Source organism: Anthonomus grandis, chromosome 3 (assembly GCF_022605725.1).
Source record: "Anthonomus grandis grandis chromosome 3, icAntGran1.3, whole genome shotgun sequence".
In the NCBI taxonomy this organism is placed as follows: domain Eukaryota; kingdom Metazoa; phylum Arthropoda; class Insecta; order Coleoptera; family Curculionidae; genus Anthonomus; species Anthonomus grandis.
In genome coordinates, this window is record NC_065548.1 from 46,621,920 (window position 1) to 46,639,336 (window position 17,417).

The following is a 17,417-nucleotide window of genomic DNA, read 5'->3' on the forward strand; positions in this document are numbered from 1 at the left end:
CTACTCTATGGAGACCTGTGAAAAGGAATAAGTATCATCCGTACAAATTCTATGAAAAAATCTATACAAAAAACTATGACGGAAACTATTGCACGCCATCCTACCTATCTCCATAATATTTGTTTTAGTGATGAATGTACATTTTTTCCTAAAGATAATGTTCATCAACAAAATTGTCGTTATTGAAGTGACACTAATCCTCACGTCTTCCGAGAAACTCATACTCAGTATCCAGAAAAAATAAATGTTTGGGCAGTGATATTGGATAAGCATATTGTGGGGCCTCTATTCATCGAACAAAATTTAACAGGGGAACTGTATTTGAATATGCTGAAAAATACTATTGACTCTCTAATCACCAAAATTGTCAAAGCGAATCCCAATGAATTCGATATGGATATTGTATTTCAGCAAGGTGAAGTTCCACCACACTACTCCAGACAAGTTCGGCACTATTTAGATAACAATTTTCCCGGTTGTTGGATTGGCCGTCGAGGACCTGCGGATAGAGATGTTATGGAATAACTTTTTAATGTACCTATTCCGACCTGTACCAGTTCTACATGCAAACCTATTCCAAATACTTATTACAGCTCCAACCTATTCCTAACAAATAAATTCCAAGACATCCGTGGCGCTGGTGGCGGTATCACAGGTTTTCGATAAATTAGCGGTTATGTTTTTAAATTTTATTATTTTTGCAGCATGCGCGGCATTTTGAATAGCGCGCGGCAGTCACTTTGATTTCCGCCGAAAAGAGTGATTGAATGAAGGGGCGCCGAGTTTTTTTTTGCATGTATTTTTAGTTCTGTATTTTTTAGCTTTTGTAGACACCGACAGCCAACGGACATCCACCTGCTCATCTAGTACAAGTATTATGTGCCACATAGTAAAAAAGTAAGAAGGAAACCATAAGTTTTAAAAAAATCAGTCAAAAATTTCCTGATTTGTGCCCAAAAGATTGAATACAGCCTCAAAGAAAAAAATTCACGATTTGTTATTAAAACAATTTTATAAAGATTTTTAGCCATATAGCGTAGTTGAGGATGAAGGGTTTCGGCAATATACCAAAGCCCTAAATCTATCTTACGAACTTCCCAGTAGACGGTAATTTCTAGAACAATAATTTCAAGTATTTACGAACAATGTTCAGTTTAACGTAAAGAGCTGGTCAAAGATGTAATGGCAGTTTGTTTGACAACAGATTGTTGGACTTCCGCAAACAATTAAAACTTTATTGGGGTCACAATACACTTCATAGATAAAAATTTTTATAATCAAACCATTCTTCTGAAATGTGCCGTATTTGATCAGTCTCATACAAGTGCTAATCTAAATGCGGAACTAAGAACCATAGCAGAGAACTGGGGTATTGAAAAAAAATATTTTAGCAATATCTGATAATGCGGCCAATGTGAAAAGTGCCATTACAAATGGGCTGGGATAGAAGTTTTTCGGATGCTACGCCCATACTCTTAATCTCCTAGTTCGCGATTCACTCATCGAAGTAGCAGGCACTCTAGAGAAAGTGAAAACTATAGTATGATTAATGAAGTTTCAGGAGAATATTGGTTTAAGAACCCCTAAGAAACATCTACAGGATGTCGTTGCGAGGTGGAACTCCACCTACTACATGGTCGAGCAATTTATTGAGTTAGAAAAAGCTGTACGGATTACAATAGCTATTATACTCGATATTAATCTTCCTCAATTGACATTGGAAAAATGGGCCCTTTGTTAAGATGTATGCAGTGAGCTTCTAAAAGTTGACATGAGCACATCTGCCAAGACAATAATTAAAAAATTGTAAAGTTGTAAATCCCAATTTAAGTATACTTGCTAAACAAAAATTATGTGCTGTTGCGACGTCGGTCCCATGTGAAAGTTTATTTTCAAAAGCAGGTGAAATTTTAAGTGACCGTCGCCGTCGCCTTAAGGTAAAACATCTGGAAAATTTATTATTTTTGAACTTTACCGCCAAATTTTGTAAGTAGAAAAAGTCAAAAAAAAATTCCAAAATTTTTACTCTTTTATTTTTGAATTTTTGTTTTTGTTACTTTTTTAAATAATACATATTTTGTATTATTTAGTTTTGTTTATTTTTATTTAATATTTTTTGCCATTAACCTTTCTTTTGATGTAAATTTAGCGCCTTTTTAGAATAAAGGTACCTATACCTATTATCTAAAAATAAATACTGACTCAATAAAACCAAGTAACAATACACTGTCCGCAAAATCGCCAAGTCAGAACTAATTTGACAATCTGAGTATTGAAACTGATTCGTATTATTCGAAACCAAATCGCCAAACAGAAATCGCCATCATTATTTTACATGTACTGGCGCACTCGGAACAGGTATTTCTGATTACTGGTAATAGGTACGCGGAATAGCCCGCTGAAACTTATTCCAAAAGAACAGATCCAGTTCCACTGTAACAACTCTACCTGCGGAATGGTCAGCTCGCTCGCCAGATTTGACACCTCTTGACTTTTTTTTATGGGGCTATTTGAAGCAAAAGATGTACGAAACTGAACCTGCTTCAGTATTGGATTTACGACAGGCAATAACGAATATTTATAGAAATATCGATGTTAGTGTATTTGAAAATGTTCGGTGTGAAATTTCGGACCGACTGTTCTTGTGTCAAGAAGTTCAAGGCAACCATTTTCAGTATCTTCTCAATTGAACTTAATGTATTTATTCATGTTAAATGTTAATGTATTCAGGTAATTATTAAATGTACCACAATTCTGTAGTAGGTAAAGATATTACATTTATATTCTAGGCTTATAAAGTATTCGTCAGAAGCTTCAAAATGATGTGCCATAAGACCACTTTTCATTTAATTTTTTTCCATGGATGGCGCCCAGCGGCCATCTTGAAATTTTCATCTATCAATTTTGCTTTAAAACATAGTATTCATTCATCAATTGCATTACCTGAAGTTTCAATATTTTGAATTGATCCGTTAAAAAAATAAAAAGGGGGGGGGAGACATTAAAGAAAAGCACTGTATAACTTACTAAAGCCCATGTTTTTTAAAAGTTTCATTTTCTTGTAATTTATATATTTAGACTTCTTTTAGTAAAAGTTTTTAATCAAATTAAAAAATATCATTGATTAAATAGACCTACGATTCAATCATAATTTAAATTTTAATTATAGAATCTTAAAAGGAATTACTCGACTCTTTAAAAGAATATGCGGAAAGAAAAAAGATAAAAAAGTTGATGTAGTAACTTTGCCTCAATGGGAAGAAGAATTTTTCTTAGAGCCACTTTTTCGATTTTCTGTTACCTCGGAGTTTTCGGAAATGAGTAAGTATAAAAGTAATTCATTTAAAAATATATGATGTAGTGGGTGAAAACGGTTGTTTTATTAGACACGTGAAGTTTTTTTGACTTAACATTTTCAACATGAGAAATGTGCAATGCCTGAAGAATCGTATAAATAAAAATTATTTACTATAAGTGCTAGGAGTTATTAACATTTTCTTCGCTGTAATACATAAATGCAACACAATTTTAACTAGTAGGTTAATGTCTTTTTAAAAGTTGATCCGAAGTATACCAGTTGTCCAAAATAACTTAATACCCACTGTTCAGTAATGGCATTAGCATTACTTGCAGTTATTGTTTAAATACTTATATTAATCTCACTTCTCTAAGTAAATTTTAAATGACCCCTATATCTAAAAATATGTCTGCTCGCTAACACCAAAATTCCTCATTCCCCTCCAAAAAATAAATGAGGAACCAGACGTGAGAGGAGTGGACAAGCACTTAAAAGGAAACCATTTTCATGTATTTGAAGCATTTGAATGTATACTTCACTAGTACTCAAATTAATTAACTAATCCCGTAAAACCTCGCCGATTATCGAAAATACCGGCCGGTAGCGGGAGTGACGGGCAGCTCAAGTATATAGAAGAAAGGAAACAACAGCCTATAATATGCTCATTTTTATTATCCTTTTTCTCTCATAAATTTATTGCTCTCACCCCCACACCCACTGTTTAGTAGGTTTTGAGCTAGATAAACTACTATTCTTTCAGAAACTCTCAAATTTTCAGTGCTTGGTATGTGTTACTTCAAAATTATCTTTGCCTATATGGACAAAAGTTCCTAAAATAACCTCTAAGATGCTGAGCACTCGGATATAATGCAAAAAATTTTATTCCAAACCTGGTTCTTTTACTTTTTATGTACAGGCGGAAATGCATTCTACCTTTGTATAACATTAGGTATTCATCAATGGCAAAAACTGCTCCGGTCCACTAAGGTTATGCAGTTATCTTTTAGCATAGCCATAAAAATGCCAAGTCTAGTCATGGAAGTTCGAGCCTTAGCAGTTTCCGGAGAAGAAAATCTAATAAATTTTAAGATAGATAGATATCTGCATCGGCTTATTATTGCTTTATCAAACACTTTTGGTTCAACACAATATGCTTTTACTCCAATAATCTGTTATACGAGGACATTTAGTGAGTCCTGTGAGAAAATAAAGTGCAATAAAAATATACATTTCCTCTTTTTCATGCTTCTTCCACTGAAGATCAAATACATTATTTCTATTATTTGTCCTGAAATATATTTCTGCTCTATTCTTGGTCCATTCGCATAATTTAGATACAATATTTGGGCTCAGAACAATCAAAGCAATCCACTGGGTTTTCATTCATTCAGACATTCTTGCCAATCAATTGCAGGATGAAAGTCGTAGTCAGACGAAAAATCTCTTACTTGCTCAGGTAGTTGATCGGGAAACGGATCACCTAAAAGTTGCCAGTCGTTCATAAACACATTCTCAATTTCTTCATCTTCGTCAGTGTCTGAATAAGAATCCGAGTCACTTATCATCGAATTATTACTCAATTGGTATTCCTAATCATCACTATCGCTTATAGAATAATTGTCCACGTCCATAATGTCCTTTGTAAGGTGTTAGCAGAATATCAAGACAAAAGTACGCAGAAAACCGTTAAAAACTAACTTTCTTCTGCGAGGCTAATTCGACCCTAACAAAAACAAACAAGTGCATGAAACTCTGCGAACCGGTTTATTTTGGTGGGGATAAAATATTATATCCCATATCAAACGAAATAATATAGTAATACTCGTATTACCATCATATAAAATCTATTTGCAATCTAATAGGCACGATATTCATATGTAGATATCATGATATATGCCGGCCTTAATAAAAATATCCAAATGGTGGATACCTGGAGTGGAAAGTGTTAATAGCTCTATTACTTTTAGTTATTAGGTATGGAATGGTATCCTTTTTTTCGAAAGCCTTTCCAATTGGTGCCCTCTGCGCTTTGCTGAATAATTTAATCGAACTTAGGACAGATGCCTATAAATTTGTTAAGTCGCACAGAAGACCAGTCCCTATACCAAAATCCGGAATTGGTGCTTGGAATGGAATTCTACGTAGCTTGAGTTACTTTGGAGTGGCTATGAACGTAAAGGTAACCCAAATTAATTTGATATCTATTAACAAAATATTTTTATATTTTTAGGCATTTGTGATAGCATTTAATAGTGATTGGGTTCCAAAAGAAATTCATCGGTTATCCCATGGTCGCTCTTTGGCTGGGTATTTAAATACCACGTTATCAAGTAATTTTAATTTTTAATTAAATATAATATTTAGGTTTTTTTCACAATTTAAATAATTACATAGTATGGTAATTGTAACTTGTCCTATACAGTGTGTCCAAGATAAGGATGTCTATCATGGGGATTTCGGCAGCTATAGGAGATACAAGGTTGATTAAATTAGAGGAAAGTTGCGCATTTTAGAGCCTAATAATATGCCATTTAGAAAGTTTTAAAATTTTGAGTAGTTCCCGAAACATTCGAGAAAAAACGAAATTTGCCGATTTACTTTTTATTTTTTTCTGACGTTATTTAAAGGGATATGGAAAGACACTTTCTCATGGCCACTTTTTAAGCTCTAAAAAATGGCATTGCGAGATTATTCGTACGATGTTTCGTTTCAAAGAAACCATCATCAACTTAATTTTTTTATATGACGCGTAAAATAAGTACACCCTGTATAAAATAGCATATTTTTTTACGATTACAACGATGTATGACACAATATGTTTCTACAATATTTAAATTGTAAAAAATGATTTTTTATTAAGTTCCGATAGTTTTGATGTAGTAGGCTGTGAAATAATGACGTTGAGAAAATGTCAGAATTAAATAAAAATTAAATGTAAAAGTAATTTTTTATTATAACCATTATTTTTGTTTATCTTAAGTGAAGTAAATAGTTTTAATTATATTACATGCCTCGACTCGTACATAGGGTACATATTGTAGTATCGTTTATACTGCTTCTAACACACACTATCAAAAAAAAGGCTGTAAATACCTTTCCGCCGGCACCTGAACTGGTCCTGTCAACCGATGTCATTCCTTTATAGTGTGTTGGACGCACAAGACGGTACGGTTCGCCTTTTTTGAAATTAGTGAAATTTACGCGTGGTTTTCGCGCGTTTAATATAGCATTATGCCAAAAGTGAAAGTGAGTGTATCTAAAAGAGCCGAGATTAGGAAATTGGAAAAACGTTTGAAAAGGATGGTTGAATCATGTCGTGAACATGATTCCGATGATTCACGCCGGGAGCGTGTGCATAGAAAGAAAGACCGTGAGTCTGAAAAATCACGTTATAAACGTAGGACGATATCTGTAAGTTCTTCTGATAGTTCAGAATCGAGCTCTCGCAGTACATCCCCAGTGCCCATTAAGAGATTTCGGCGAATTATTTCCTCAGACGAGGAGTCAAGTAGCTCGAATGTGATGGAAAATATTGACGATCATCCTCCCTCTGTTACCTTGGGAGATGACGTTCTATCATTATTAGGTCCCAATCTAGCTCAGTCCGATAACAGGAGTCCTAAGATTCAACAAGACCTAGCAGATAGATGGATGGCAATCCTTAAACAAGGTTTATCTACAGAGGACCGAGATTCTTTAATCTAAGCATACCCTATTCTTGAGAATTGTGATAAATTGAACCCACCTAGGCTCAATGAGGTGGTCCAAGCGGCATTCTCGGAATCAGCAACACGAAGAGACATACGTCTAGCTCTTTTACAGACTCAAGTAGGAGCCGCTATCTCTGCCTGTGGAATGGTGGAATTTTTGCCAAAAACAAAAGATTGATGTCTTCTCAGTGTCCACTGAACACTTAATCAAATTTTTATCAGTTTGTTTTAATAAGGGTTACTCGTTTGGGACGTTGAACTCGTATAGAGCGGCAATCTGGCAAATAGCTAGTTATGATTTTTCTAACTTTAGGCTTAAAAGATTTTTTAAGGGTATCTATGGACTCCGGCCGAATTTACCTAAATATGAATCTACCTGGGACCCCTCAGTCGTTCTAAATTATTTAGAGAAACAAACCAATGAAAAAATAAATTTGCAAAATTTAACTCAGAAGGCTGTAGTCCTTTTACTCCTAGCAACGGGACAACGTTTACAATCCATAACTAGCATAGAACATTGTAATATTAAAGAATCTTCTGAAGGTTTAAACATTAAAATACCAAAAAGGTTAAAAACATCTGGCCGAAATAAATGCCAACCAAATATTTCTATACCATTTTTTAAAAATAATAAACAAATATGTGTCGCAAGCACATTGAAATTATACTTACAGAAAACGCGGGGTCTAAGAAACGCTGAGACAAACCATCTGTTTTTAACTCACAAAAAGCCGTTCAAAAATGCTTCATCGCAAACATTATCTCGATGGGTTAAAGATATTCTCGGGAAGAGCGGCATTGACACAAAAGTGTTCACCGCGCATAGTACCAGGTACGCCTCTACATCAGCGGCAGCTAGGAGGGGTGTAGGGATAGACGTAATTAGACGTTCGGCCGGATGGTCAGAAAAGTCAGGTACCTTCGCAAGATTTTATCAGAGATCATTACATGATGATAACTTTTGTGGAATGGTCTTAGGTGATTAACATTCTGTTTATGTAATTTAGATTTCTATTTTGTTTTATATATCTATATAATTAGATAAATTTAGTTGACATTGTGTTTTTGCGTCTTGTTGCTAGTTTTTTTTGTTACAAAATGGAAGACGCTTTTTTACCTGAGGAAAAGTTTGATATGTTGAAATGTTATATCCTATATGCTACAGCAACGCCGTTGTAGCTGGTCGTATGTGTTTAAATAACTATCCAGACAGAAAACAACCTAGTACAAAAATTTTCGGACGATTGGTTTTCAATCTTAAGCAGTATGGTGCGTTTAAGAAGCCAGTATTGTCAAGAAATAAATCCTGCAATGAAGAAAAAGAAAATAATATGGTATTAACTGTAACTGAAAATCCAGAAATATCTGGTAGAAAAATTAAAAATACTACTGGAATACCAAAATCTACTGTCCATTTCATTTTGAAAAAACATAAATACAGAACAGATTTAATAGGCCGCTTTCTTTACAATAATTCCCTTACCTCGGAGCGGTATCGCAACTTATTGACACGCGATTTCGAAGAATCCTTGGACAACTTACCGCTTGCCAAGGTTAGAAACTGTTGGTTTCATTTAATCGTGCGAGAGTATCTATCGAACAGATTTCAGGAAAAATGGATAGGAACACATTTAACAGTTCCGTCGCCTCCTCGTTCCCCAGATATAACTCCGTTCCACTTTTTTCTCTGGGGCTATTCCAAAACTTCTCATTGATATGCTTGAAGCATTACACCTGATATATTAAGAAGTCTTTTAAACTCGACTGTCAAAAGATGTTATCTGTTTTAGGAGAATAATGGTAATTTGTTTGAACATTTATTACTATCATTTAAATTAGTATTCTTGGGTTTCTAGTAGGTTAATTAATATAATATAATATAATATAATATATAATTAATCAATTCATAATAAAAAAGCAAATAAATGAAAAAGTAAGTCATGCCCATTTAAGTTATGCATAAATGGGAATTATTTATTATAAATTACACTGTGTTTTTTTTTACTTTTATTTAATTAAAATCGTTGGGCAAAAATTTTTGGCGATTTAAAGAAAAATTACACTATTGAACCCTTGCATGAATATTACTATACTATTACAACGTTTTTTGAAAATTATGTAGCCACAATCATTTTATTCTTTACTTAAGAAAAATATATGCGCTGTGCAGTTGCATTTTACGTAAACGAGGTTATGTATAAGTCGATAGCAGTGTTCAGGCAAATATTACTGGTTAATACATAAACGATTTAGTAAACAATAATACTTGGAAAGTCAAATTAATCAAAAATCGAATATGCCTGAAAGACATAAAAAATCCATTCAACTGTCTGGATTTTTTTTTTTTATGGTAAACACAAGCACAAGAGGAAAGTCCTATGTCACTCTTGGAGTGGTGCTTGCGCGATGATATTTGTAGGCGTTTATCTTGAATCGCTGTAGGTTGTATGCGTCGGGAAATATGTGAGGTGGAAGCCCGTTCCACAAAGAAGATGTTCTCCAGATGAATGAGTCCCGATACAGCGACGTGTCCCGATACAGCGACGTCCTTGGGGTAGGCAGGTGGACTCGATGTTGATGAGCCGCAACTGCTAGACGCGTCCTTCTTGCCGGAACAGCCCTGGGTGGAATCAGGCCTGCCAGCTCAGAGGAGCACTTACCGTGATAATAACGGTAGAATAAACAGAGATCAGCCACCTTTCTCCTGTGCTCCAGACTATCCAGACTCTTTGTCAGTTCTGGTTTGTTGATAAGATGAATAGCTCTCTTCTGTATAGAATCCAGCAGGTTTAAACTATGCTTGGGTACAGAGCTCCAGACATGCGAGCAATACTCGAGGGAAGGGCGTATTTGAGCTTTATAAAGAGTCAGCAGCTGTTCTGGTGTATACAGTTTTTTCGTTTTGAAAAGCACTCCGAGTTTTTTGGAAGCAGCCCTGGCGACCTCGGCAACGTGGTCATGCCAGGACACACTGTTGGTGGCCTCGACTTCTAAAAGTTGTAAAGATGATTTCATTGGCAATGTTTTCCCTGCCATAACCAGCTCCGGGCCACCAAGGTTAGTCTTCATCGTAAATACTGCAGCCTGCGTTTTTTTAGCGTTAAAATTGACCAGATTGTTACCGCCCCACTCCAAGATTGCTCTAATATCGTTGTTGGTTGAAGCTACTTGTTGCTGCCTAAGATTCTGAGAACTTGCGGCTGTCGTTGGTTTGGCGGACTTAAATGTGGAAATAAGTGTGCTACCGTCCGCAAAGCTGTAGATTGGATTGACAGTGGTTCCTAGCAAATCGTTGATATATATCAAGAAAAGGGTGGGGGACAGAAAAGCTTGAGATACTCCAGCGTTAATGTTAAATTTGTCGGAGAGGTATCTATCAACGGCTACTTGGATTGTTCGTTGTTCAAGAAAACTTTTGATCCAATTCAATAATGAGTTTTGTATGCCGATTGAGGAGAGCTTGGTTAGTAGTCCCTCATGCCACACTCTGTCAAATGCCTTGGAAATGTCAAGAGCGACTGAGCGGGACTCGCCGTGCTTCTCCATGGTCTCCGTCCACAAGTGTGTGCCGTAAGCCAGAAGATCGCCGGTGGATCTAAGCTTTCGGAGGCCGTATTGATGATCGCTAATTAGTCCAGATGATTCCAGATGTCTTAACAGTTGTTGGTTGACTGCTTTCTCCATAATCTTCAATATTACTGGAACTAGTGCGATCGGGCGGTAATTAGAAAGCATCGTCTTCTTACCCTTTTTGGGTACAGCTTGCACTCGAGCAGTTTTTCAGCTTGTTGGAAATTGGCCCTGTTTATACGATGCCGTGAACAGTCTACATAAGGTAGGAGTCAATTCGTCTGCACAACGTTTTAGTATTAGGGCTGGAATTCCATCGGGTCCAGAAGCTTTGTTGGTGTCTACGCTTTTAAGATTTTTTTTTATAATTCGTTGGGGAAACGAAATTTCTCTCATTGATGAATTCACCCTTGGCAAATATGGCGGTGTTTTGCCTTGCGAGTGCAGAGTAGAATTGGACGCAAAGAGTTTACCCAGTAAGTAGGCTTTTTCCCTTGCTGTTACCGCGATAGAACCATCATCTGCTGTTAGTGGTAGCAAGGCCGACTTAGCAAATCCTTGACTAACGGCTTTCGATACCGACTAGAAAGATCTTGTTCCATTTGGGCAGTTTAGCAGTTTATTTTTGATCCTGTTGTTGTGACTCTCTTTGCATTCATCAATAATTCGCTTGCAGCTATTTCTGGAGGCTAAAAAGTTCCTCCGATTTTCGATGGAAGGATGTTGATGTCATTTGCGATATGCTGTGTTTTTAGTGTTTACTGCCTTTTTGCAATTCAGGTTAAACCATTGCTTTTTGTTTGATCCGCATTTAGTAGAAAAGGGATATAAGCTTCCATTCCTGCCAAGATCGTCTCTGTAATTTGGTTTGCACATTCTGAGATGTTATTGGTTCTAAAGCAGACCTCTTTCCAAGGGAATGAGTGATAAAATTCCCGAAGATGGTTCCACTCTGCTGATTTATAGTGCCATACCTTCCACGGCATCGGAGGATCCTGCGTTTTAACCTCCAACTGGCAAGAGACTGTTATCAATTTGTGGTCCGATGTTCCTAGGGGGGCATGTACTGATACAGTGTATGAGTCAGGGTCTGAAGCCAAGACCAGATCTAGGAGACTCGCGAACTCGCCGTCTCGATCGGGGATTCTGGTAGGTTCCTCCACAAGCTGCGTAAGCCCGCATATGGTGGCAAATAGCTCAGCTTCTCGTCCTTCATCGTCGTTCTTGTTGCAGAAGCGCAGCCAGTTGATATTGTGAACGTTAAAATCACCCATGGCGATGATTTCTGCGCTTGGGTAGTCAATTTGCAGATGGTTAATGCAATCAACCAGGTTCAAAAAGAGCCGTCTATATTGGGTGTCGCTTGATGGTCTGTAGATACAGCAGATAAATTTCGTGGCACCACTGGCTATTATTTTGAACCACATGACGTCGAAGTCCATAGGTTCAAGCGTTTTCTCCCGCTGGCAACTCAAATCCTTCTTGACAAATACTGCCAATCCAAAGTTTAGTCGAAATCGGGTGTTTGGATCGTATCCAGGATAAATGAGGTGAACATTTGTTGTTGAAGGTTTCACCTTTGTTTCTGCCAATGCTAGAATGTGAGGCTTACTTGATTGCAGGTGTTGGTGTACTGCATTAATATTCGTGTTTAGGCCTCTGATGTTGCAGAAATTGATTTTTAGGCTTTTAGATCCGCCTGATGGACTCCCCCGACCAGCCTCCGCCCGGAGATCCGAATGGGAGGCGAGTTTACCACCAGAAAGTTTTGGTTGTGAGGGCGCCATCATGCATTTATTTTTCTTCTCCATTTCCCCTTTGGAAACCGGACACATCGACATGGCGGCGAAACGTGAGTTCCATGGAACCACTTCACGCCGCCTAAGTCTACCACCAAAGGGGTTGCTCTTTTAGTCGCCTTTTACGACAGGCAGAGCGTACCGGAGGGCTATTCTACCCCGGCCCTCCACGGGGAAGAATAGCCCCATATTAATAAATGGCTTCCACTGCCTGGAATAATCCACGAATTTTTGTAAAAATTGCATAATAAATTTGACACTGAAAAGGGTCATTTACCATGAGACTTTCTTTATACAATAGCCGTAATAATAATTGAATATTAATTTTAAATAACGAGTACCTGTCATATTAGCGGCGGTTTCTAATCTGATAATTTGATGTAGTACCTCCCTAAGTCAACGGAACAGGTCTCGCCCGGTGTGCATGTATTGGCTCACCCCATTTGCATATCCGGATTTCGATAATCCGATCCTAATTATGTTAAGCAGATTGACTTTTATTGGTACTAATTAGAAAAAAGGAATTAATAAGGAAGAATCTTAAGGTGGAATAATGCAAAGACCTTTTACGCATCCACGCCCCCCAGCAGCAGCAGAAGATTATGATGATGAAGTGGGTTTTTATTAAGGGGACTGAAATGTTGTCAAACGACTGTATTAAGACGATGATGGCGTTTAATTTATATTATATGTATTTTCTAAATTATTCCACGCGTGCATCCAATAGGATGGAAACCCATAGAAAAACGGGAAGATATAAGATACAGCGGCTCATATTCTTTAGCATTTTATCACCTCACTCGTGCACTTGCAGCACAAAGTACCAACGAACGGAACGGTGTGCGGTGGATATGAATTTTCTTCTGGCGCATTTGCAAGCCGCTTGTCACGACATGCTTTTACAATACGGACTTTTTTATCTCGATTTTATATTTTTTTTCGGTTTCCGACTTTCAATTGCGACTTTCAACCGTCGACGACGGTTTGCATACAACTAGACATTATAGTTTTTTAATTTAATAATGTGTTTAATTCTTTAAAATAATCACGTAACCTAGCTACGTGACGGTATATAAATAAAGTTTTTAAGTTGTCAATAACGTGATTTTTATTTAGTATTTCAAAATATCAGTAATAGCATCCTACCACACCATACTCAGCGCCATCATTTCACCGCCTACTACATCAAAACCATCGGAATTTAATAAAAATCTAATTCTTAATATTGTATGAACATGTTGCGTTATACATCGTTATAATCGTAATAAAATATGCTATTTTATACAGGGTGTACTTTTTTTATGCGCCATATAAAAAAATTAAGTTGATGGTGGTTTCTTCGAAACGAAACGTCGTACGAAAAATCTCGCAATGGTATTTTTTAGAGCTTAAAAAGTGACCATGAGAAAGTGTCTTTTGTTTTTCCAAATCTCTTTAAATAACGCCAGAAAAAAATAAAAACGAAATCGGCAAATTTTGGTTTTTCTCGAATATATCCGAAACTACTCAAAATTTTAAAACTTTCTAAATGGCGTATTGTTAGGCTCTAAAATGCGCAACTTTTCTCTAATTTAATTAACCTTGTATCTCCTATAGCTGCCGAGTTCCCCATGATAGACATCCTTATCTTGGACACTCTGTATAGCTATTTTCAAAAATATTTTCGTCATTATTTTTATGATTCTTTATTAAATATTATTACTTTTGTTTTAGAATATGCAACCAAAGACTATCCAATGTATAAACATGTAAAAAATTATCAAGAATATTGCTACTTTAGAGGATATTATAAACCACCAGAGGACAGCGAAAAATACAAGCAATCATCCGATTATTATAGGATATTAACATTTAGATTAATAGCTATTTTTGTGTTTGAGGTAAGAAATCTAGGGAAATATCGTCAAGGGTGGGACACTTGCAACAACTTTTCTCTGTACTAATTAAATTAAAAATTGGTCAATATTTCTGTCTAATATGAAAACGCGTCATTTATGACTTTGACTACATTCGTATATTATGGATGGTTGAAGCTTACGTAGCTCTAAATCAAGAAGTATTCCTGATGCCTGTAGTAATATCAAAAATAATATATCTATAATTAAGTCCTTGATTTTTGCCTTTAACCCCTTCCACTCCAGCTGCAATTTCAAAAGTGTATCACACATACCACACCATTTTTACTTTTATAAATTATATTTGTATACTTATATCTGATTCTAATTGTAAATTTTTGTTTCTCAAAACGGAAAAACAAAATGGTGGTACGTTACTAAAATTTAGCAGTATACCAGAATATGCATGTGGTGGATATCAGTGCTATACCAGATATCCATATATGGATATTTAAAAAGACAAAACAAATTAAGAACATATTTAATGAAGCAAATGCTTTATTAAAACAAAAAAAACATAGACAAAGTGACATAAAAACATTTATTTACTAATTGTTACTTGTGGTAATCTACGAAGTGATTGTCACAGCAGGTCCTGGTTTTTCTGAACATTGAATGCAAACATTTTTGGTTATTTTTCTTATTCGACGTCGTCAGCAGACAATGCAGACTTTGCGTGAAGCGCGATTTTTTACTTGCTCCTTTGTCAAGTTCACCATAACATGTTCTTCTTTGGATTCATCTTTAGAGGTTAAAGGTTGAGCGTCAAACATCTTCCGATACCCATTACTATATTTACTTAGCATACCATAAGGAGTCGATAACAAGGAAGTTTTTCATCGGACCACACAACGAGCATCTAAATAAGAATGAAAAAAGGTAGTCCGGGTTGGAACCAATTGTTGAAATGATGAAACACATCATTACATACCAATATAGTGGCATGCGGTAGAAAGGATGATTATTCAGATACTCAAGAAAACACAAAAAACAGCATATCTGAGTATAGTAGGAACGATTTCAACGATACCTGTTGCTGCCCTAGAAAACCTGACAGGGCTAAGGCAATATCAATCTAAGCAATATCAGGAGCAAAAAGGCTGGTCTCGAATAGCGCAACGATCATAACAAAAGTGCTATATTCGATAAGATACAGAATCTTAGGTGAGTGGCACAAAAAATAGACAAAACGGCGGTCACATAGCCAGACAAACTTTTTGTAATTAAGGAGGAAAAGAGCACTGGGAACAGAATTTACCTCGGCAAGGCGGCTGCTCAGTATGGTATACTGCGGCCATACAATCAAAGATTGGGGTAGAGTACTAGAGAAAGGACTGGGCCTGGAAGTAACAGACCTATAGACAAACATAATAGGAATCCAAACCTGATATGTCCAACTTGTCCAACTGATAAGAGGCGCCAAGAGGCCAAATTTTTGCAATCTTTACAGGAGATCAAGCAGCAACAAGGACACTTAGGACAGTTTCGGACTAGGTCAAAGACTATAAAAAACTGTTGGGAGAATCTCTAAGAGCAAAACATACCAGAGATAATCCTCTCACAGAACATGGGCAACCATGGTGCCGCAAGCAAGGTAATTTAACTTGCAACTGAAAAAGGGATATCAGACACTAGTTGGAATTTAATCACTTAAACTACTGGGCATAACTGCCAAAGCTGGAACTTTTCAAATAACTGTTGGACAAGCTGCCATTTAGAAAGGGTGAGAACATACTGAACAACTCCAGGCAATAACTGCAAATGATAGCAGAGCCGCTCACAGGCCATGCACTCTGCAGGAAACGCCTATCATTCAACTAGACCAGGACGACAGTCTTGGGCTAAGCCAAACCCTAACCAGAAAGGAAAAGAACCACACCATTGGTCAAAGTACTGGACCTCCTAGAAGCAATAGAGCTAAGCATGTAATAGTGAACCTATAGTGCAACAGAGCAGAGAACTAATAGTTTAAAGTTTAGTATAAAGTTTTAGTGGGTAACCAGAGATAGAGTATCTTACTACTGAGGGTTCAAGAACTACAAAAAAAAAACTGTTGGATTGGTTGGAAAAGTTGAACTGGGCTTTTATGAACTGATATGAAATCAATTATTTGTTTGAATTATTTATTCGTTCAACAATACAGACTTCTGAAGTGGAAATGGACCATTACTCAGATTCACAATTTTGGCAATTGAAGTAACTCTTGGTGAGTTTTGCACACTTCAGATGAACTGGAAATATTGCGATTTAAAATCGAGTATAGGGAGGCATCTTTTCCAAGTAAGTGATGCCAACATTTTTCATCTTTGAAAAAAGTTGCTTTTGCGTTTTCTTTGGTAAGCTTCTTTTTTAATATTTTAGAACGTGACACCGTTTCTCTTTTTTTCTCGCAATTTGTCAGGGTTCTCTGATGAGATTAATATTGCACTTTTCTTTCCATTATGCATGGTTAGTTTCTTTTATTTTCTTGCACAGACCCAATCGATGAAAATAGTAGAAAAGTCAGACTTACATGATTTAGATGTCGAAGACTCAGAACTCGCTACTTTTGCATGCGTGCCAACCGAAGAGTATCTGACCATTATAAAGCGCTTTAAATCTTCTTTGGTTACTTCGTTTTTCTCAAGAACACGCCTATTTTTTCCACTAAATACAGCTTAAACAAAGTCAGAATAGGCGAAAATATAATCTTTTATATTCCGAGGCATAAGCGCCAAGTCCAAGGTGGATCGGACTAGTTCTCGATTGTGTCTAATCTTCCAGGCCATTGCCAGCGTAATTCTTGTCCCATATGCTACATTGAAATTTGTAGTAGGCTTGAACGAAACCGTAAACTGAAACGTCTAAGGGTTGTCAGCAATAAGTATAGTGAGAGGGAAATGAGGGTATAGTGAGTGATAGTTCTCAATAGAGATATCCAATGCCTTGACGGAAAGATGCGACGTATGATTACCTAACAGCAACATTTTGGGTGATTGTTTTATGGCTTTTGGTTTATTATCGATAAAGTTTATGTACTCAACCAACTTATTTGCTGCATCCATCAAAACTCTTTTGCAAACCCAACTTCCACAGGTGATGAATTCTCTATTAATTCAAAGTGCATGTTGTTTCTAGGGTACCAGAAAAACGATGTTATTGAATT

At 36.5% G+C, this 17,417-nt stretch overlaps 1 protein-coding gene across 2 annotated transcripts in view; it reads left to right on the forward strand.

Annotated features, from left to right (window-relative positions):
* LOC126734220 (anoctamin-3-like) overlaps window positions 1-17,417 on the forward strand; it is a 151,599-nt gene that overhangs the window by 103,840 nt on the left and 30,342 nt on the right. For both annotated transcript variants that reach the window (XM_050437756.1, XM_050437757.1), the window contains 4 exons: window positions 3,170-3,321; window positions 5,266-5,471; window positions 5,529-5,628; window positions 14,091-14,257. In XM_050437756.1, the coding sequence (XP_050293713.1) occupies window positions 3,170-3,321; window positions 5,266-5,471; window positions 5,529-5,628; window positions 14,091-14,257 (625 nt within the window). The remainder of the gene's footprint in view (window positions 1-3,169; window positions 3,322-5,265; window positions 5,472-5,528; window positions 5,629-14,090; window positions 14,258-17,417) is intronic.